This window comes from Vidua chalybeata, chromosome 19 (assembly GCF_026979565.1).
Source record: "Vidua chalybeata isolate OUT-0048 chromosome 19, bVidCha1 merged haplotype, whole genome shotgun sequence".
Taxonomy (NCBI): domain Eukaryota; kingdom Metazoa; phylum Chordata; class Aves; order Passeriformes; family Viduidae; genus Vidua; species Vidua chalybeata.
In genome coordinates this window covers 533,030-552,557 of record NC_071548.1, presented here as the reverse complement: position 1 = coordinate 552,557, position 19,528 = coordinate 533,030, and the positions used below count along the sequence as shown (strand labels likewise).

The 19,528-nt window shown below is 62.2% G+C and overlaps 2 protein-coding genes across 6 annotated transcripts in view; both read left to right on the top strand.

The window, feature by feature from the left end:
• Positions 1-19,055, top strand: part of PIK3R6 (phosphoinositide-3-kinase regulatory subunit 6) — a 29,130-nt gene extending 10,075 nt beyond the window's left edge. For 3 of the 5 annotated variants that reach the window (XM_053960520.1, XM_053960522.1, XM_053960523.1), the window contains 17 exons: positions 822-913; positions 1,369-1,437; positions 1,811-1,943; positions 2,781-2,850; positions 3,217-3,400; positions 4,077-4,224; positions 4,530-4,616; positions 5,165-5,618; positions 6,213-6,312; positions 7,031-7,147; positions 7,756-7,866; positions 9,777-9,867; positions 10,485-10,555; positions 10,780-10,870; positions 11,259-11,329; positions 11,701-11,813; positions 12,453-13,381. In XM_053960520.1, the coding sequence (XP_053816495.1) occupies positions 822-913; positions 1,369-1,437; positions 1,811-1,943; positions 2,781-2,850; positions 3,217-3,400; positions 4,077-4,224; positions 4,530-4,616; positions 5,165-5,618; positions 6,213-6,312; positions 7,031-7,147; positions 7,756-7,866; positions 9,777-9,867; positions 10,485-10,555; positions 10,780-10,870; positions 11,259-11,329; positions 11,701-11,813; positions 12,453-12,609 (2,159 nt within the window). In that variant the 3' untranslated portion in view covers positions 12,610-13,381. Of the gene's footprint in view, positions 1-821; positions 914-1,368; positions 1,438-1,810; positions 1,944-2,780; positions 2,851-3,216; positions 3,401-4,076; positions 4,225-4,529; positions 4,617-5,164; positions 5,619-6,212; positions 6,313-7,030; positions 7,148-7,755; positions 7,867-9,776; positions 9,868-10,484; positions 10,556-10,779; positions 10,871-11,258; positions 11,330-11,700; positions 11,814-12,452; positions 13,382-18,979 lie in introns of those variants that run through there. The other 2 variants (XM_053960524.1, XM_053960525.1) reach the window with 2 other exon arrangements.
• Positions 14,236-16,264, top strand: MFSD6L (major facilitator superfamily domain containing 6 like). The gene is given in 3 exon segments (XM_053960701.1): positions 14,236-14,459; positions 14,548-15,851; positions 15,854-16,264. Coding segments are annotated over 3 exon segments (1,836 nt in total). The 3' UTR covers positions 16,162-16,264.
• Positions 19,056-19,528: the final 473 nt, after the last annotated feature.

Here is a 19,528-nt window from a genome sequence, read left to right as displayed (position 1 = left end):
ACCCGCCCTTCCCAACCCGAGGGGCCGAACCCTTCATCAGCTGCGTCCGTGCCCAGCAGCCTCTGCCACCCTGTGCCACCCTGTGTGACTGTCACCCTGTGCCACCCTGTGTGACTGTCACCCTGTGTGACACCCTCTGTGACTGTCACTCTGTGCCACCCTGTGTGACTGTCACCCCGTGCCACCCTGTGTGTCTGTCACCCTGTGTGCCACCCTGTGTGACTGCCACCCCGTGCCACCCTGTGTGACTGTCACCCCGTGTGCCACCCTGTGTGACTGTCACCCTGTGCCACCCTGTGGGACTGTCACCCCGTGCCACCCTGTGTGACTGTCACCCCGTGTGCCACCCCTGCACAGCCCCAGCAGTGTCTGTCACCCTGTGCCACCCTGTGTGACTGTCACCCCGTGTGCCACCCCTGCACAGCCCCAGCAGTGTCTGTCACCAGCAGGACCCCAAATTCCTTGGGGCAGGTGAGGGAAGCAGCTGGGCACAAACACAGCAAGGAGGAGCAGGAAACAAACTTCACATCCTCCTCTTCTCCCAGGATCTCCAGGAGCCATTGCCAAGGGACTCCCAGAATTATTATTATTATTATTATTATTATTATTATTATTATTATTATTATTATTATTACTATTACAGCACAGAGCCGTGCTGTACCCAGAGCCAGGGCAGGGGCACAGCTGGGAGCAGAGGGCACAGGAGCTGCCCTGGCCCCAGGGGTGTCCCGGGGGGGTTTCTGCCCCGGTCCCTGGTGCCTGGGAAAGCTCACCCGGATCCCCCCGTGGTGGCCTGAGCTGCCCTGGCTGTCCCTCCTCAGGAATGCTGCGGTGGACCCTGCACAAGAGAATCGACCAGAATCCCAGAACCAGCGGTGTCCTGGCCAGGATCCTGGTGAAGGAGCTGGAGAGGGTGAGTGCCACCCCAGGGAGGGCAGTGCCACCCCAGGGAGGGCAGTGTCACCTCAGGGAGGGCAGTGTCACCTCAGGGAGGGCAGTGCCACCCCAGGGAGGGCAGTGCCACCCCAGGGAGGGGACAGTGCCACCCCAGGGAGGGGACAGTGCCACCCCAGGGAGGACAGTGCCACCCCAGGGAGGACAGTGCCACCCCAGGGAGGGGGCAGTGCCACCCCAGGGAGGGCAGTGCCACCCCAGGGAGGGGACAGTGCCACGCCAGGGAGGGGACAGTGCCACCCCAGGGAGGGCAGTGCCACCCAGAGAGGGCAATGTCACCTCAGGGAGGGCAGTGTCACCCCAGAGAAGGGACAGTGCCACCCCAGAGAAGCTGGCCCACGCCGGGGGCTCTGGGGCTGCCCCTGCCCGGCCCAGCCCTGCCAGGAGCTGACTGTGCCCCCCTTGCCCCCACAGGCCGAGCGAGGGGACCTGCGGCACTACATCATCCCCCTGCTGCACACGCTGATGTACACCTTGATCCAGGTGAGCCGGGCCAGGAACCCGCGCCTGGGTGCACCAGCCCGGGGACATCAGGGGCCACCTGAAGCCACTCAGAACCTGGAGCAGCCTCTCAGAAGCAGCAGAGCCCTGGGACAGCCCCGGCTGGGCTCAGCTGTGCATGTCCCATGTCCCTGTGGCACACAGAGCTCCAGGTCCTTCCACCTGAGCCCTTTCAGTGCCTGCAGAAGCCACAGCCTGGCAAAACAAAGCGTCCCAAGCTCCAGTGGGTATCGCTGGAGGTTCCCAGGGCCCGATTCTGCCCCTTGTTTTGCACTTAAATCCGTCGTGAATTCGGTGCAGTGAATTTGGGGCAGATTTAGGGGTCACTGCCTGTCACCTCGCTGTCCCCCTGCAGGCTCCCTGCATCCCTGACGAGCTCTGTGCCAGGGTTTATGACTTCTGCAAGAGGCTGCTGACCCTGCCCAAGCCCTTCTGCACCATCGGCCTGGACTACGCCAGCAGGCTGCAGGTGGAGAGGACAGCCCCAGGTAAGGGGGGCTGCCAAGGGCCGGGCCCTCGAGGAGGGGAGGAAATCAGCTCTGAACAGCCCCAGAGATGTCAGTGGGGCTGCAGGAACAGCCCCGTGTAGGAAGCAAGCCCAAGGACACCTGGTTTCTTTTTTCTCTGTGTTCTTTTTCTCTGTTCCCATTAAAGTTCTTCCAGTTCAAGTTTTCCTTAATAGGAGCCTTTCAAATAATCCTCTAGAGCAGAGCAAGGTGCAGACACCCTGAGAGGGGGAGGGGAAGCAGGAGAAACCTGGTGGGGAATTCTGGTGCCATTTTGGGGAGCCTCAGCCCACCCCCAGCAGCCCCAGCACTGCTTTGGCTGCTGCTCCAAGGGGCGCCTTTCTCTGCCCTGAGCTTTGGTACAGGCACGGCTCAGAGTGGAGAGAGGGGATCTCCAGCAGGGCTCCCCTCGCAGCAGCAGTCACGGGGGGACTGTCCCTGAGCCAGGCCAGGGCATGATCCACAGATCCTGCTGCTCCTCAGGTGTCCCCAAACACCGTCCCCACGTGGCCCTGGGCACAGAGCTCTTCCTCCTGCCTCCACCTCTGCTCCCAAGCTCCTAATGCCCGAACCAAAGGAAGGGAAACACAGGAAATCATCCCGGAATAGAAGGGGGTTTCTTTTCCTGCAGCCTGGCCTATCTTTGCCCTTGGCCTTTTTTTAGCTCTGGCCCAATTCCTGGCTGTTTAAGCTGAACTCAGCGGGTGTTCCCCGACTCGGCAGAGCCTCCTCAGCCTGCAGAGCTGGGAGCAGCCCCGGGGCTGCCCCGAGAGCTGCGCTGCTGCCGCTGCTGCCACTGGGTGTTTGTGCCCCTCGCAGGGACCCTGTACCAAAGGATGGTCATTTCCGAGCAGAGCCTGCGCAGCGCCCCCTTCCCCTTCCAGGAGAGGTGAGCGCTGCCCCTCGGCAGGGGCTGGGCTTTCATTTCGTGGTCTCGTGGGGAAACCTGTCCTTTTTCCGACGCTCGGAATTAGTCTTGGTTGGAACAGACAACCTGGGCCTGAGCCTCGTGGCCCTGGGGACGCCGCTGGGTGACATCCAGTACCCCACGAGGATTGCATGGGGGGGGGGGGGGGGGCACGTTCCTCCCCCGTTATTTTGGGATGCAGGGAGCTGCCCTTGGGGGGGAGACGGTGGAGAAGGGGAATATCAACAGTGACAATGGAAAAAGTGAGACGTGAGCCGCTCCTGCCAGCCCTGGTGCCGCTGATGTGAATCTGCATCTCCCCCTCTGCCCACCCTGCTGCCCCCCCAGGATTTTCATCTTTGCTGACCCCGAGCTGCTGCCCGAAGCCATCTGCAAGGCGCTGGCCACCGACACCGAGGCGGCCCAGGTGTCCCAGAGCCCCCGGGGCTGCATGAGCTGCGTGGTCACCCACGCCCTGCAGGCGGCCCTGGGCGACACCTGCGACATCCACGGCCTCAGGGCGCGACTCCAGGTAACGCAGCAGCTCCTCCGGTGCTTTTCCCGTGGTCCTGCTCTGGCTGGATGCCCTGGAGAAGCAAAAGGTGTTTTGGCAAGTGGAGAAACCCCCCGGCTCCCCAGCGCTGGTCTGCAGCCCCAGAGCTGGGCTGGGGCTGAACTCAAACACCCTTCGAATGGAAAGCAGTGGCTGCAGCAGAGCCAGAGGCTGGAACCTTCAGTCTGAGTTTGGTTTTGTCCAGCAAAGCTGAAACAGAGCCTCTGTTATCTCCTCTGGGAGCCCCTGGGCACTGCAGGAACCCCTCAGGGGAAAGGTTTCAATCAGTTTTCTCCCAGCCCTCCTGGAAGGAGCTGAGGGGCCACAGTGACACAAATGTCTGCCTCAGAAACTTTGCAGGGGCTCTCGGCAATCTGCACTCCAAGGTCACCTCCGTGTGCCCGCTGTCCCCATGTCCCCAGAGCCACCCAAGTGCCAGCCCTGCCCCAAGGCACACGGTGCCCTTCAGCTGCAAAGCTGCCACAAAAGGAGCTTGAAGCAGCCAGCACAGCCAGCGTCTCCGCTGGGGACAAGAGGACGTCCGTGTCCCCCGGGAAGCAATTTTTGCAGGACTCATTTGCCCTCCCTGCCCCTCCCGCTGCCCTGGCCCTGATCGTTCCCCGTGCCCAGGTGCTGACAGCCCCTCTCCCGACAGGCCTTGCCCCCGGGGGACGTGGAGCACTGGTTCCAGCAGGTGGTGGCGGCCGTGGAGGGCGCGGGCAGCGAGGGGGGCTCGGGCCGAGGCCAGCACACGGCGCGGCTGGAGAGGATCTACCACGGCCTCCTGGGCTCCTTGCCCGCAGGTGAGCCCCAGGCAGACATTCCCACGGGGACAGGGAGCCCTCGTGTCCCCACTGTGTCCCTGCCATGGCTCCAGCCCGTGCCCCGGTTTCCCCCTTTCCGTTTCTCCCTCCCACCAGTGGTGCAGACACTTGGTGATGGCTCGGCTTGTGAGAGCAGGGGCCTCACAGCCTCACATCTGGCCTCACCCCAGGAGCACTGGGCTGGGAGAGCCCCAGGGCTGCCTCAGCCAGCGCTCAGCACTGGGGGCTCGTGCTCCTGTGTGGGGAAACGCTCCCACGTGCTCCAATCATCCTTGTTTTCCCAGGGAATGCTCCCCAGGAAGGGCTGCAGGGGACCCCTCTGCCCAACCCCAACATCAGCTTCCACCTGTGGACAGAAGATGAGCAGCTCTGTGAGTGCCCCGGGGCTGGGGGTGCTGGGTGGGGTCTGAGCCTGGGGCTCCTGTCCCAAAGGGGTCGCTTAGGCCTGACCCTTGGGCAGGGAGCTCGGGCACCATTGTCCCAAGCTCGTGCAGATCTGTGCTGGCTGCCCCAGCCCTCCCTCCTGGGCATGAAGGGGTGAAGGAGCTGGGGCTGCAGCAGGACGTGCCCGGAGTACCTGGCTGCTGTGGGTGCTCCTGGAGCCCTGGCAGTGCCCAAGCCAGGCTGGGTGGAGCTCGGAGCAGCCTGCTCTGGTGTCCCTGCCATGGCAGGGCTTGGGAACGAGGTGATCCTCAAGGTGATCCTCAAGGTCCCCTCCAACCCGAGCCACTCTGGGGTTCTGGGACTGCAGTGGCAGCGATCCCTCTCAGCGGGAGTGGGGCTGAAGGAGGGGCTGCCCTCGGAGCCGCTGGCAGAGCTCTCAGCCCTGCGGGCTCCCCGGGAGGAGGGAAGCTGGGGCAGGACCGGGCCGAGCCCGGCTGCGCCGCCTCTCCCTGCTGACGGCGCTCCGCGCCCGCAGGGAAGGAGCTGGTGCTGTTCCTGCGCCCGCTGTCGCAGAGCTGCGAGCCCGAGGGCCTGGGGCAGGAGCTGGAGCCCGTGGAGATGCCGGACATGCTGGCGGGCTGCGGCTGCTGCGGGCAGAGCCGCTTCTCCGTGCTGTCCACCGACAGCGGCATCGAGCGGGACCTGCCCGCGCAGGAGGAGCCCTGCGCGCCCTGCGCCGCGGCCGCCGAGCGCTCCCGGCTCCACAGGAAGGGCGGCATCAAGAAAAAGCCGTCCCCGCTGGACAGCGTGGCCTTCCTGCAGGCCGGCAGCGCTGTGCCCGGGGGGAAGCCCCCCGGGAAGATGCCCAGCAGGGCAGGGATGCCCCCCGAGCCCGCGGCCCCGCTCCGGAGGCTGCACACCGCCCGCGTGGTGCTGCTGGGGGACGATCGCATCCTGGGCCGCCTGGCACAAGCCTTCCACTCCCTCAGGTACCCGGGGCCACCCGGGCTCGGGGGGACAGCAGCGCAGCGGCCGCTCTGCCCTCCGGGCTGTGGGAGCAGCCAGGGCGGCTGGGGGCGGGCTGGGGGCGGGCTGGGGCTCAGCGGTACCCGGGGCGGGCTGGGGTCCCGGCGTTTGGCTCCCAAACGCAGCCGACCGTCACCGGCGGCTCTCGTGGCCCAGGTGATGCGCACGGCCACTCCTCCCCTCTGCCCGTGGGCGCGGTTAAACGAACAACAAACGAGGCAAGGTGTTTTCCCGTGCCAAGGGGGAAAATCCTACAGAGAAGCTGTTTCCCAGCTGGCTGTCCCCAGCTGGTGCCCCGGGGTGGGGTGGGGGTGGGTGACAGTGTGGGCAGCCTGGGAGCAGAGCTGGGTGTGCAGGGACGCCTGGCCTGACAAAAACCTCTCTGAGGCTCCCCATCACCTCCCCTTGCTTGATTTGGGAACCCAGGGCACATCCTGGGCAAGGAGGGAGTGAGGGCGGCACGTGGCAGAGCAGGCACAGTGTCCTGGCACTGCCCAGCCTGGCCCAGGAGCCACCTTCTGCCCCTTCCCCTCGGGACATCTCCGTTCTCATTTCAGGAAGCGGGAAGCCCGCCGAGTGTTCCTGACGCCCAGGCTGGACCTGCAGTTCTACCACATCCCCGTGGTGCCGGGGCAGGCTCAGCCCTCGGCCGCTGCCGTGAGTGCCGGGGGATGGGAGTTTGGGGGATCAGGAACGCCCGCCCGTCCCTGCCCTGGCCCCAGAACAGGGAGGGTGGGAGCCAACACGGAGCCGCTGGGCTCAGTTTGGGGTCACAGCCCTTCAGTTCTGCCTCCAGGCCTCAGCTGCAGAGGGATCCCTGAGGTTTAGCTGAAGACTGCCGCTTTTCCCACCTCCCAGATGCTGAGGGGAAGCAGCCGCTGCTCATTGAGGGCTTTCCCTCCTTGGCCATGGCCCCGGGTTTAGGTCTGTGAGTCTCTGCTTGTGGTTTATGTCAGGCACATCCCTTCCCCTTGGACAGAGGTGAATAAACAGTTGCATTTCAGATATTTTAAGCTGGCCCAGAGCTGGCTGTGACCCCCGACAAACAGGCTGTTTAAAAATCAGAATTCCTTCTTTTCATTCCTCAGGGAAGTTTTGTGCTTGAGCACCTGCTAAATGAGTTTGAGCAGGGAAAGGGAAGGGAAGGGGGAATGTCACAGGTGTCTCTACCTCCTTATGGCTCCTGATATGGTGAGCCCCTGTTCCTCCTCGGCTGCAGGAGGCTTCCCAGAAGTGTGAGCCAAGTCCCACAGGAGCTGGATGTAGGGCTGGGAGGGGTTCTCCAGGACCTTCTCCTGACGTTTTGCTCAATACAAGCCCAGGAAAAGCAAAGAGTCCCCAGGCTGGAGTGACTGTGAGCTGTGTTTCCCTGCAGGACCACGCTGGCCCCGAGGAGCTGTGCGAGGTGGCCAGGTACCTGGGCAGGGCTGACCCCTGGTACGAGAGCAACATCAACACCCTGTGCCACATGATCCCCAAGCTGGCCACCATGGTACGAGGAAAACCTTCCCATTCCCCAAAAATCACCCGCAGCACCTGAGGAGGGGTCTGTGCCCTGCAGGGCTCTCCAGCCCCAGGCAGAGATTTTCCCCTGCAAACCCTCCCCAAGCCCTGCAGGGCTCTCCATCCCCAGGCAGAGATTTCCTCTGCAAACCCTCCCCGGGCCCTGCAGGGCTCTCCAGCCCCAGGCAGAGATTTCCTCTGCAAACCCTCCCCGGGCCCTGCAGGGCTCTCCAGCCCCAGGCAGAAATTTCCTCTGCAAACCCTCCCCAGGAGGTGCCCGTGTCTGACACTGCCCCAGCCCACAAGAACCATTTGCTGTGATGGGTTTTTTTTGGCCGGGGGACAGGAAATGGCAGATTTCAAGAAAGAAAACTTTTTCTGAAATCCCCCCAAGCTGTCATTTCCCGGCAGTCTGAGCCACCACCACTGACAGCCCACACAGAAAGGGCTGGGAGGTGGGCGCAGCTCCCGCTCCCTGTGAGTGGCGAGGCCAGAGGACAGCTCATCCCTCACTCCGTGTCCAGGAAGGTGTGAGACTTTGTGGCAGGGTTTTTGAGAAGTGACAGGGGCTGAGCCAGCCTGTGATTTGCCCCCCAGCCGTCGTCACCGAGCAGGGCCCTGGTGACCGACCTGTTCCTCACCGATGTCATCGCCTACTACGCCCGCATGGGCACCCAGCCCGTCTGCTTCCAGGTGCACTCTGTCAAGGTGGGTGGCACGGCTGGCACAGCCCCGGGCCTGCAGCGGCCCTGCAGGGGCTGGCAGAGCTGTGCAGAGCCAGCGGGCTCGGGGGCATCCAGCAGATCCGAGCCTGGATCCCCGTTCCCCCAGCCCGTCCCTCCCTGCCAGCTCCCACAGCTGGAGCCAATGACCCCGGCAGGGCCGTTTGGGGATCTCAGCTCGGCAAAGGGAGCCTTGAAAAGCCCCACAGGGTCATGGATGTGCTGCTCTGCTGGGCTCGGGGTGCTCAGGAGCCCTGGACCTCCTCCTGCTTCAGGTGCTGGGGGCAAGCAGGGCTTTGCTGAGCAGCTTTGCCAAAGCCTCCTGTACCTGCAGGGGTTTTGCAGGGTTTCCTGCAGCACCATTTGATTGATTTCCTGCCAGCTTTGCTCTGAAATGGTATCAGAGCGAGGCCTGGCACTTGATAGAACAAAGAAGGGCTAAATTTGGGCATACAGCATTAACCCTTCCCTCCCTGCTCCTCTGGCAGCTCTGGCAGCCCCTCCAAAGCTCAGGCTGATGCACAGAGCTCCTTTTAATCTGCTCACGGCCACTGGGGCACCTATTGCAGAACAGGAGGAGCCCCTGCACGAGGCTTGCAAAGAGCTTTGGTAACTCCTGGTGAAGCATCTCCAGGACTTAAATAATCCACGGCCTGTCAGTCCTTGGAGCACCCGGGCCTTGGGCATTTTGATTTTCGGGTGAAATGTTCTCCCACTCCTCTCTGCTCCGAGGTGAAGCCCGGCAGTGAGAGCGTGGGTGGTCCAGGCAGGGCACGAGGAGCTGCTCCAGATGTGGTTTGAGACAGAGGCCCCTGAGCTGCTCTCCTGCCATGCAGGGCGTGGGGCTGCTGGGCTGTGAACTCTGCCCTGGGTGAGGCCCCCTGCTCCTGGCTGGCTGCGGGGAGCTGCCCCAGGCACTCACACCCAGCCAAGTCCCACAGGAGCTGGGTGTGAGTGGCTGGGACAGGCTCTCCAGGAGCTGCTCTGCACCTCTCGCCCAGTACGGGCCCGTGGGAAGGAAATAATCCCTGGGGCTGGAGTGACCTGGCCCTTGAGGCTGGGTCACAGAGAAACGGCGTCCCCTGAAGCTCAGCAGCAGCTCAGCCTGGCCTGGGGGAAGCGCTCCCGGTGCGGCGGGAGCTGGCTCATCCCCGAGGGCACAGTGACATCCAGTGGCACGGGACACTGCCCCTGGCCCGGCTGGCCAGGTCCCCGCGCCTCTGGCAGGGCCCACCACCCTCCTGGAGCTCAGGAAACGGAGCCAGGGCAGCTCCCCCACCCCACAGGAACCCTGAGAGCCACGGTCAGGGCCCAGCTCCCCCGTGGCTGCTCTGGAGAAGCTGTCCGGGCTGCAAGCCTCGTGTGACACCTCAGGGTGACGGAGGAGACGTCCTCAGAGGTGTTCCTCTCAGGGATGTTCCTCCCAGGGCTGTTCCTCTCAGGGATGTGTCTCCCAGGGCTGTTCCTCCCAGGGCTGTTCCTCCCAGGGATGTGCCTCTCAGGGCTCTTCCTCCCAGGGCTGTTCCTCTCAGGGATGTTCCTCTCAGGGATGTGCCTCTCAGGGATGTTCCTCTCTGGGATGTTCCTCTCAGGGATGTTCCTCTCAGGGCTGTTCCTCCCAGGGCTGTTCTTCTCAGAGATGTTCTTCTCAGGGATGTTCCTCTCAGGGATGTTCCTCTCAGGGATGTTCCTCTCAGGGCTGTTCCTCTCAGGGATGTTCCTCCCAGGGCTGTTCCTCCCAGGGCTGTTCCTCTCAGGGATGTTCCTCTCAGGGATGTTCCTCTCAGGGATGTTCCTCTCAGAGATGTGTCTCCCAGGGCTGTTCCTCTCAGGGCTGTTCCTCCCAGGGCTGTTCCTCCCAGGGCTGTGCCTCTCAGGGCTCTTCCTCTCTTTCAGGTCCTGTTCCAGGACCCGGCGCAGGACCCAGCTGAGGACGTGTTCCTCACGGAGCTGCTGACCCAGGTGCAGGAGAGCCCCTCGCACAGAGGTGTGTGTGTCCCACCAGCCCGGACAGGGCTCCGGTCATCCCCAGCTCCCAGCCACGCCACCCCCAGCCCGTGGAACTCCAGGCCGTGGGCAATACTCCTTGTTCCTGGCAAGACTTCCCTGATCGCCTCCAGCTCCCTCCTGGGCCCAGGAGATGAGGCTGGTGCAAGGCCTGGTGCCCTGGCTCGGGCTCAGCCAGGGTTTGTGCTCTGTGCCTTTGTGTGGCTCCAGGACGCTTGGGAGCTGCACCCGAGCCCTGACTGAGCTGAGGAAACAAGCTGGGCTTCACAGCCAGACGTTTTTCCTGTTAGAAATCCAGTTCCTCGAGCTGCCAGGGATGGAACAGCGGTGCTTGGAGGCTGGGCTGCTCCAGCAGTCCCACCCAGCTCTGGTGTCCCATCCAGGGGACATTTGCCACTGAGGCTGGCACAGAGCCTGCAGTGAGTCTGTCCCACTGGCACAGAGCCTCAGCTCCCGAGGCAGGGACGGAAGGGACAAAGTGTGGCAGAAGGCCGTGGTGGGACAATGGGGGGCTCAGCCCAGGGGAGGATCCCTCTCTGCTGAGCACAGGCAGGGGGGATGAGGCAGATTCAACCCCACCCGGTTCCCTCCCTGCAGAGCTGAGCACGACCAAGAGGAAAAGCACCCTGGATGGGCCTGGCATGGATCTCACCGTGACCTACAGGAGGGTGAGTGGGGCTCCTGCACCCCAAATGTCTCTGCTCCCAGGGCTGCCTAGCAGGGCACAGATCTCCGAAAAGGGGACTGACCCTCCCTCTTTCCCCTGGAATTGCTGTCCAGGCGAGGACAGAGGGGCTGTGGTGAACCTGTTAGCTCCCCCTGTGTTTGTGACAAGCTGTGCCCAGCCCTGCCAGGGCACTGCCAGGACACTGACCCTGCCCCTTGCCCGCAGGTCGTGCTGAGTGACCGGCACAAGGAGCTGGCCCTGTCCCTGCGCTCCACGGGCCTGCTGATGAAAGCCATCCCAGCTGAGGAGGCTGAAGGTGGGATCCTCCTGCTTTGCTGAGGTTTCTGGAGCTCAGTGCAGTAAATCTGGCCACGGTCCTTGGTGCCAGCTGTGTCTGGGCTCTGGGGGTGGAATCAGTGACAGGAATATTGGTGTCCCCATGGTCTGGTTGGGGTTTTCTCAGGAATGAGGCTTGGATGGGATTTCAGCATCTTCCCTCTGCTCCAGCCTTCCCCTTCCAGCTGGCCCTTGGCACAGCCTCTGAGCTCTTCACCCTGGCACGATCCCACACAATTCCTGTGCCCATGGAGCCTGCTGGAGTCCCGTGTGTCCACAGCCAGTGCACCCAACCGTGGGGCAGGGCCCCGGAGAGCTGAGCTGAGGTTGTGCCATGGCCCCAGCCCAACCCTCTGCTTCTGTCCCAGACCTGGGCTGCCTGAGCGTGACCATCACCGAGATCATCAGGACCAGCAACTTGGCAGGCCGCTCGTTCTCAGTGAGTACCCGTGGGATCCTCGGGGCCAAAATCCCTTCGACAGCAGGGAAAGGGGCGGCCCTGTGGGGAGGAGAAGGCTTTGGGGCCACCCTGCTCGGTCATTATTTTCTGTGGAAAAGTCTGGATGTTTGAGCCAAAGCCCCAGACACCCTGGGTGCCCTCCCTGCTGTCACTGCCCTCCCTGCTGGTCACTCTCATCCCTGCTGGTCACTGCCAGGTTCTGAATACAGAGAAAGGATTCGCTTTGTGTCCCATGTGAGGTTAAAAAAGAAAACCAGAGAAATGTCATTTTCTGTCCCTGTCACACCCAGCACGCAGCCCAGGGAGGGGAGGGACAGCCTCAGCAGGCTCTCCCTCCCCTCCCCATCCAGGCTGTGGCAAACAGGTTCAGAACACGGAATATCAAGATCAGGAGCCCAGAGCAGAGACCCTTCACGGTGCGGCTGGACAAGGACGGCAGGAGAACCTACAGGGACGTGATCGGGTGAGAACCCCGGGGTGCCAGGCTCTGCACACCTGCCCCGCCTCCCCTCCTGTCTTCCCGGGAGCCCTGATCCTCATCCATGACAAAAACCCCTCGTTCCTTCTCCAGGGAAAGCGGGGCACGCTGGGGCTCTCCCACACTTGTGTTTTTGGGAGATGATGTGAGGAATCAAACGGTGCTTTACACAAAAGGTGCTGCCATCGAGGCACTAGAAAAGCAGGCACCTCCAGGGACAAGCAGAGCTTAGATCTCCTGCATGGTGAATTCTATCAGGATGCTGATGCTCTGTGCACTGACTGCATCCCTCCCCCGGGGTCTCCAGCAGGTGCAGGTGGGGGAGAGGACCCAGCCCTGTGGGAATGGCCGGGATTAATGTGCCTGGAGCAGCTGCAGTGACATGGCATGTGCTGGTGGTTCAAGGTCCAGCCAACATAAGCTGTGAATTCCTGAGTCCCGCTGAGCCAGGCTCAGGAGCTTTGTGTCAAGCACGGACACACAGCAGCTCATCTCTGCAGTCAAACCCAGCTGCAAAAAGCAGAAACGCAGCTGCACCTGGCAGGGGGAGAGCCCTCCCCCAGCGGCGGTGGGAGAGCTGGGGTTTGCTCAGGGATGCAGGAAATGTGTTCTGTGCTCTTCCAGCCTGGAGGTGTCTCCCTGCCTCGAGCCCAGCTACTGCCTGCAGAAGACGAGGACCACGAAATTCAGCCCTCAGGAAACAGAAGACGTGGGGCTTGTGAAATACCTGCCCAAGTCTCTGCTGCTGCCCATCAACACTTTCGCAGGAGTCATCCCGTGAAGGAGACGGGAAAAGGTGCTGTGAGTTATGACGTGGGGTCAGCACAGAGGACGTGGGGAAAGAAAATGCACTAAAAGCCACCAGTGGTGACTTTAAATGGTAATGGTGTGAAGAGCTGCCCCAGCAGAGGTGGACACGCTTGGAGGGCACAGCAGGTGACAGTGTGACAATGGCCCCAGGCCCCTGCCAAGGGCACGGCCATGCTGCAGGACTGAGCTTTCACCTTTTGCACAAGTCAGGGAAAGGCTCTGAGCTCCTCCGTTGAGGAGGAGTGAGGAAGGCCCGCGGGAGGAGGCGCTGGCTGTCCTGCGGAGCCGCTGGCAGCAGCAGTGATTCTTTTGGAGATGTCTCACAGCCCAGCAGGGGTCAGCTCTTCACCTCACAAGCCAAACGCTGTTAGTGCTCCCGGGTGCCGGACTTGGGCAGCAAACATCGCGTCCCTGAAGGAAGCTGAGGGAGCTCTCAGGCGTCTCAGGAGACCCCTCACAAGCAGCTGCTCTTGTTGGGATTGTGCGGGCTTTAAGGGGCGACCAGTGGCTCTGCGCCCCTCTGCCTCTTCGGGGCTTCCCTGTGCGGTTTGCACACACAAAGAAAAGGCTCAGAAAGCCAAAAGGCGTGGAGCTGGGCTGGAGGGTGGGCTGGTGTCCAGAAGTCGTTCTGTACAGCTGTAAATTGTGTAGATGGAGGATAAATTATTTGTACAGGTGTCATGGACGACTTGTACCGGAGGGTGCAATCCTTTCAGTGCCAATTGAAAGAACTGAAGCTGCCAGTTGGTGGTCGTTGTGTGTTTGCACGGGGCTGGGGAACGGATGCTCAGGAGCTCCAGCTGAACGCGGGGTTCAGCTCTTCCCTGTGCACTGACCGAGCCCTGCACAGATTGTCCGGAGAGGCTGTGCAGAATATCCTCACTGGGCATATTCCACGCGCACCTGGACACAATCCCGTTCCATGTGGCTCCCGTCCGCGTCCCCCGCGCCCCGGCGGGCCGGGATGAGGGCGAGCCTCGGGCCGGTCCCCTCCGAGCCCAGCGGAAGCGCAGCCGGATGAGCGCCGCGGCCCCTTCCAGCCCGAGCCGCCCCGGGCCATTCCGGTGCTGGTCCCGGGCCACTCCCGTGTCGGTCCCGGGCCGTTCTGGTCTCGGGCCATTCCGGTGCCGGGCCATTCCGGTGTTGGTCCCGGGCCACTCCCGTGCCGGTGCCGGGCCGTTCTGGTCTCGGGCCATTCCGGGGTTGGTCTGGAGCCATTCCGGTGCTGGTCCTGGGCCGTTCCGGTGTCGCTCCCGGGCCGTTCCGGTCCCGGGCCATTCCGGTGCCGGTGCCGGGCCATTCCGGTCCCGGGCCATTCCGGTGTCGCTCCCGGGCCGTTCCGGTCCCGGGCCATTCCAGTGTCGCTCCCGGGCCGTTCCGGTCCCGGGCCATTCCAGTGTCGCTCCCGGGCCGTTCCGGTCTCGGGCCATTCCCGGCCCGGCCCGCACACGGCGCTGCGCCCCCGCCGGCCCCGGGGCGGGGCAGGTGCGGCCGGGCCGGAGCCGCCCGGTGCCGCGGGTGCGGCCGCTCCGCCCCGGCCGGAGCGGGGCCGGCGGGGAGCGGCGGCGGCAGCGGGTGAGGACATGCGGCGGGGGCCATGAGCGAGCGCTGGGACGTGGGCCGGCCCCTGGCGCTGGCCGCGCTGTTCCGGCTGCTGCAGGGCGCGGCCCGGGGCTGCGCCGAGCCCTTCCTGCCGCTCTACCTGCGGCTGCTCGGGCTGCCCGCGCCGCTCGTGGGGGCCGCGGCCGGGGCCCGGCTGCTGGCGGCGCTCGCCGTGCCGCTGTGCTGCCCGCGGGGCCGGGGGCGGCTGCTGCTGGCGGGGTCGGTGCTGGGCTCGGCCGGGGCCAGCCTGGCGCTCACCCTCGTCCCGCCCGCGGGGAGCGCGGGGGGACGCGGGCTGCGACCGCAGCCTGCAGCTCGGCCTGCCCGGCTCCCCGCCCTCCCCGCTGCCCCCCGGGCTCCCTGCCACTCTGCTCACGCCGGTGCCCAGCCCCGGCACGGGCGGTGACAGAGCGTTAATCCCGAGCGCTCTGCCGCGCACCGCAGCTGTGCCAGGGGGAGCGGGGACAGCGGCTGCTGGCGTGTTGGCAGCGAGCAGGAAGCCCGCTGTGGGCAGTTCAACCTCCCGGGGGTTGTTGGGCACAACAGGTGTGCTTCAGGGACGCGGCAGAGGTGTTGGGGAAGGTGATCCAAAGGGAAAAGGCTCCTTGGATGGTCCCTCTGGCTGGACAGTGACAGGCATCGATCAGCAGACACCGGAACCAGGAGGGCCGGCATCCTACGGACCTCCCTTCCCTGAGCTCCAGGGGGAAACTCCAGGCTCTGCTGCCACCGATCTTGCTGATAATGCTGAGGAAAGCCTAAATGCCGCTGAGGGTAGTGAGCCAGCTTTGTTTAAAACAGCTCTTCCCGCTGTTGGAGATGCCCACTTGTCTGGAAACCTTTCAGACTCTCGAGATGTCAGCTTGGAGGCCGTGCAGAGCATCTCCCAGGACAGAGGGTACCAGGTTTTTCTCATGGTCCTGGGCGCTGTGGTGCTCTGGGAGCTGTTGGCCACTTCCCTGGAATGGACCATGGATGAGAGTGTCTACGAGTACCTGGACTTTGTGGACGCCACGGGCAGGTACGGGCGGCTGTGGCTGTGGGGCTCGGTGGGCGCGGCCGCCGGAGCGTGCGGCGTGTCCGTGCTGGTGGATCGGCTGGATTGCTCCCTCGGCGGCTCCATCCCCCGCCTCGCCGTGCACTTCTACGGCTACGCTGTCCTGGTGATGCTCTCCCTGGTGGTCAGCGTCTTCTTCCCCGGCCACGTTCCCAGGCAGAGCGCCCGCGCTCCCGGGCTGGCCAAGGCGCTGTCGCTGCTGCGGGGGGACGGCCGGGCGCTGCTCTTCGCGGGCACCGCGTTCCTCGTGGGTGCTGCCAGCTCTGCCACCCACAACTTCCTCCTGTGGCAGCTGCAGGACCAGGGCAGCAGCGAGCTCCTCATGGGGCTCTGGGTGGCCCTGGGGCCGCTGGCAGAGCTGGCCCTTCACCCGCTCAGGGCGCTGCCGGGCAGCGGGCTGGAGGTGCTGAGCCTGGGCGCGCTGGCAGCGCAGCTCCTGAGCTATTCCCTGCTCCGGGCTCCGTGGGCGGCGCTGGCGGTGCAGGCGCTGTCCGGCCTCAGCGGCGGGGCGCTGGGCTGGCGGCTGGAGGGGACAGTGGGGGACGTGGCCGTGCCCTGCTGCGGGGGCTGTGCGCGGGAGGAGCCGGCCTGGGCAGCCTCGGCGGCGGCTTTGTGCTGCAGCGCTTCGGGCTGCCCGTGCTGCTCCAGGCCGGCTGCGCGGGGCTCGGCCTCTGGCTCCTCTTCTTCCTGATTGTCCGGTCCAAATTGCCCCGGCAGAGAAAAATTAATTATTCCCGGCTCCTGGCTGCTGATTCCAGTGAAATGAGTGACTCCGAGGAGGAGGACGAGAAGGACTGGCTGGTAAAGGCTATGAAGGATGAGAGCTTTAACAGGAATTGGATACAGCAGCATGGGATCAACTAGTCTGTACCTAAATCTGCGGGGTGGAATGGGAACCTGGTGTAATGATGATATCTAGAAATCACCATCAGTTCGAAACTGCTAAATATATACAGGCTATATCTGACAGGAGAGATTTTTATTTAAAAAAATTATAAATCTTATTTTCTTACTTTATAGCATTCTGCATTTTTGTAATTTTTCCTTTTTAACTTGATGATTTTGCTTCTAAAATCCCAAAAGGGTATTTCAGGTGTACGTTGGCTAAATGAATGTAGCTGAGTTTTTAGTCCAAAACCATTTGAATTTGAATTGTCGCTGCCAGAGCTGCTGCTGAAGCTGTGAGTGACAGTTGTGACCTGGGCTGTGACACAACCAAATGGAAATTATTGGCATGCTGACAGCACACAGAACTCTTCCAGGGTGGCTGTGAACTCTTTGCACTTTATAAGGGATGTGAATAAAAACCTGGTTCATTTGTAAAAGAAGGTTTTTCCACAGACCATCTGCCGAGTCGTGCTTTGTGATTTCAGCGGGCTCCTGCTCGGGAGCTGCTGGGAAAACCCTCCAGGTGTGCTCCGAGCCAGCGCCTGCGGCTGGCCCGGCCCACCTGGGCACTTCCTGCTGCTGGTTTAAGGTGTGCCCGGCATTCCAGGTGACAGGGAGCAGCCTGGCCTCCCGAGCGCTGTCACTTCTGCGGGCTGGGAATTTCCGGAGGGCGGGATGGGACATCTGCCCTGGGTCAGCTGGATCCTGAGCAGGGCTCCTCCGGCTGCTGAAGCAGCCAGGCAGGGACAGCCACAACCCCGGAGAGAGAAGGGGAATTTATTTCTGTCCCTCACTAACCAGGGGACCCCCAAAGCAACACCTGGGCACAGGTGCAGAAGCAGAGAGCGGCACTCGGTCCATGCTAGAGGATCTCCTTCCCACTGAGTTATCCCAGGTTATTCCCAGCCGGAAGTCACCGGTTTCCAGCCTTCCTCTTTTAACCCATTCCGGGGTTAAACCTCCTTACCTGCCCTGGCTTCACCTCCAAGACACAGTTTTCAGCCCCTCTCCGGGAGGTAAGTTCTGCTTCTCAATGGGAAATCGGTGTCTGATGTCATCAAAAGATCTTCAGCGCGGTTTAAATGAGCCTTGGAGTCCCTTCAGCCAGCAGCAAAGGCTGCTGTCAGTGGATCAGGTGTTCCTTGCTCAGGGAACCGCATGGTTCCTGTGCAGAGGGATGGATTTCAGTCACATCTGCCTGGGTGGCTCACAAGCCCCGAGACAGGCAGCTGCAGAAAGCAGAATGTTTATGGAAATGCACATTTAGTGTGGCATATGCAAATGGCCTGGCAGTGTCACCCTGTCGTGCTGTGGGCTCGGCAGGAAGCGCCGGGGACAAGGGAAGGGCTCCCGGGCGGTAACTCCGCGCTCCGTATGCATCGATCCCGCATTATCTGTACATCAGATGCTTTCAGGGCAATTCGCTCCCTCTCTTCTGGCACCGACCCTCTGTGCCAGCACAACGCTCTGCTGGAATGGCTCTATAGATAGAACTGTCCCCGTGCCAAGAATAGCTGGGACTTTTTATTAAGATGTTATCTTCTCCCAGGAATTCAAACACGAGTGGAGCAATTTTGATGTCAAGAATTTCTCCCGGTCTTATTATCATGTAATACCTGAGGAACAAAGCGTGTTAATGGGGGATCTGCCTGCAGTCAGGCTCATCCCTGCACGCAGCACCCCCAGAGCCTTTGTGAGCGGCACAGAAAGAACTGGAATGCTTTGAAATGCAGCTGCTGCTTCAGCTGCCAGCGCTGCCCTCGTTAGAAGCCGATTACCTGGGTGAGCCGTGCCCTTTTCATCTGCCTCAGCACAGCAGCAGCTGCCGGATTCCAGATTCACAGGGAGAAGCCTTGCAGTGACAGGTGCCTGTCCATCCTGGAGCTGTGGAGGGGTGACTCCCCTGAATCAGCACCGAATGTGTTTGTTGGATTGATAATCTTAAAAAAGAATCCCTATTGTGCAAGATTATCACACTGACGTTCAGCTTTGGGCATTCCCTTAAATCCTGCCCGTCCACAGCACGAGCACATCTCCCTGAGGAGGAGCAGGGCAAGGTCCCACTGAGGCTGCTCAGCCTCAGAATTGCAGGACCTGGGCGAGGCTGCTCCTGTCCCTGGTTTGCTCTTCCCTCTGCACACAGGATTTGCCCCGGAGGATTCCAGCCAATCCAGCAGATCCAATGGTGTGTGAATTGTATCCTGGCTCTGGGTGACTCTGGGCTGTCTGATTTACTCCCGATAAAGGGAGAGTAGAAAATGCTTTAAACTCAAGTTCAGCCCCCAGCAGATCTGGCTGCTCGCAGTTAAAGTCATCCTGGAGAGTATTTGCCTGAAGAACTGGTTAAAATATTTACAGGTTCATTTTCTCTGCGCTCCGGAGCGACCAAAACAAGGTGAGTCACTGCAGCCGCGCTGGCTGCAGGGCCGGGGGATGTTCATCATTCCATGAGCTGAGAGGCAGCCACTTCGTGGCTCTCCTTCCCCGCACACCCAAACCAGCCCCGGGCGGCCCTGTCCCTGGGCTGGGAGCCCGGCAGTTCCTTACAACCCCAGGGCATTCCTGAGCAATTCCCTGGAATTCTGGAGCTCCCTGTTTGTCAAGGATCACCCTTCTAGCTCACAGCCCACCTCCATGGCCTTCTGGCTTTGTGCTGCTCCTGGGAGAGTGCTCCTGCATTTTCAGAGCAGTTCTGGAGCAAGGAGCTGCTGCTGCGTTTCCATCCCAGAGCAGCAGCTCCCTGTTTTTAGACAGAGACTCTTAATTTTTGCCTCATTGTGTTTACATTCCACAGTTAACCTCAAAGAACGAAGCACCATCTCTCTGGCACGTGTTCTGCTTCAAATCACTTGGCTGGATCAAGAGTCGGGAGCTCCTCTTTGGCTGCTGGAGGTGGCAATTCCAGGATTTCGCTCAGGTTTGTGTTTCACTGGCTGGAGCTGAGGCTGCTGCGAGCAGAGCCCACGGGCTGGTTCTGGGCAGGGGCTGATCCCAGACCCCTCCCTGGAGTCACCGTGTCCCACTCCAGCCAGTGGCACTTCCCAAAGTGTCCCTGAGCCACCTTGGCGAGCTGGGGTGTCGCTGAGCCTTTGGACCTGTGCGTGGGACATCAGTGTCACCTACAGGCACGTCCTGGCCGGGAAGTGTCCCAGCAGAGGACCTGTGTGTCCCCTCAGTGCGTTTTGGGGCAGGGGGTGTGGAGGTGTGTCCCTGAGCGCTGTGAATCCTCAGCCAAGTGCTCCGGGAGCACAAAGCCCTGGGAGAGGAGGGATTGCAGCCCACACCCAGCCCCGCCTGCCGTGGCCGTTTGCTGGGCGCGGCCTTCAGGGCAGTGGCGCTGGTC